Raw genomic sequence first — 1,202 nt, 5'->3', positions numbered from 1 at the left:
GGCTGCTCCGCAAATGGGGTTAACCCTGTGCTACCGGCTGTTCCAAGGGAAGAAAGTTTCTTCCTGTAGTGTCATCAGAGGCAAATAAACCGCAGAATCATAGCAGTTCAGAACTCTGATAAATTAGTTACAATCTAGCCCAATTCCCCCCTTTAACAAACTGAAGCTCTCAAAGCAATTTAAACAAAATTTAGCTAAATAAAAAATTTTTTTATTGCTAAATGAATGTCAAAGTGCTGACAAGGTCCTGTAGAGACCCTCACTTTGGGAAAGGCCCCGGGACAGTACAGGGACTTCCTTTCCGCACAGGCGCGACAGCAGTGCCACCCTGGGGCTGCGCGTGGAGCAGCTGGCGTCTCACAGGGGACATAACACCGGCAGGGGTGTAAAACTGCCTGCGGACAGGCCTTTACAATTCTGGTTTCTCTTATTTTCACAGTAATAAGGCAGCCGGGACCGCGTTAACTCACAGAACTGCCCTTGTGGGCGGTCAGGTGGCAGCGCGCTCGTCGGACCTGCAGGTGGCTGGGTCGGTGCCTTCTGCTCCTCAGCTGTGGGGGCTCAACTCGTAAGCCTCTGCGTCCCAATCTCCTGGGTCCCTTCCGTCCCGCATCTAAGCATCAGCTGGAACTAGCCACATCCAGCTGCCACGTTCACCACGCCCTCCCGGGCAGGACCGGCTTCCCACCCCGCGTTCCGGGCGCACACCTTGGGTCCTGGTCTCCGCGAGCGCGGGCGGTCACGCCGGCCCCTGCAGCCCCTGTCTGGGGGTCTCCGTGGCCTTCTTACAGGTGTACAGCCACTTGATGATGCGCGCGTTCCGCTCGACGACCGAGGTGGTGCTGGGCACCTGCTCCGTCAGCTCCTCTTCCTGCAGCCCGTCTTCGCCGCCGCTGTGCCGGGAGAAGCCGCTGTCGGAGGTGGCCACGCTCACGCTGCGCACCTTCAGGCCCACAAGGTCCGACCCCACGGAGAAGTTCTCCCTCCCAAGAGCCTCCACCACCTCGGGGTCCAGACCGCAGTACCGGAAGAAGGTGTCAGACTCGGCCATGGCCGCGGAGTGGCGGGAGCTGAGGTCCGACTGCGAGCGCCGCAGCCCCCCGCGCCTCGCCGCCCGCAGCTCGGGGCACGGGCGCGCAGCCGGCACCCGGGCGGGCGCTGCGGTCGGCGGAGCGGGGGCCGGGGTCTCGCGAGGCGCGGGG

At 61.9% G+C, this 1,202-nt stretch overlaps 1 protein-coding gene across 1 annotated transcript in view; it reads right to left on the bottom strand.

Annotated features, from left to right (window-relative positions):
• Positions 1–264: 264 nt before the first annotated feature.
• FAM110C (family with sequence similarity 110, member C) overlaps positions 265–1,202 on the bottom strand; it is a 6,081-nt gene continuing 5,143 nt past the window's right edge. The window contains exon 2 of the mRNA XM_012659644.1: positions 265–1,190. Coding sequence (XP_012515098.1) covers positions 740–1,190 — 451 coding nt within the window. The 3' untranslated portion in view covers positions 265–739. The remainder of the gene's footprint in view (positions 1,191–1,202) is intronic.

The sequence above is a fragment of the Propithecus coquereli genome, unplaced genomic scaffold (assembly GCF_000956105.1).
Source record: "Propithecus coquereli isolate 6110/MARCELLA unplaced genomic scaffold, Pcoq_1.0 Scaffold625, whole genome shotgun sequence".
Classification (NCBI taxonomy): Eukaryota; Metazoa; Chordata; class Mammalia; order Primates; family Indriidae; genus Propithecus; species Propithecus coquereli.
The sequence above is the reverse complement of the archived record's forward strand: the minus strand, read 5'-3'. Positions and strand labels throughout refer to the sequence as shown.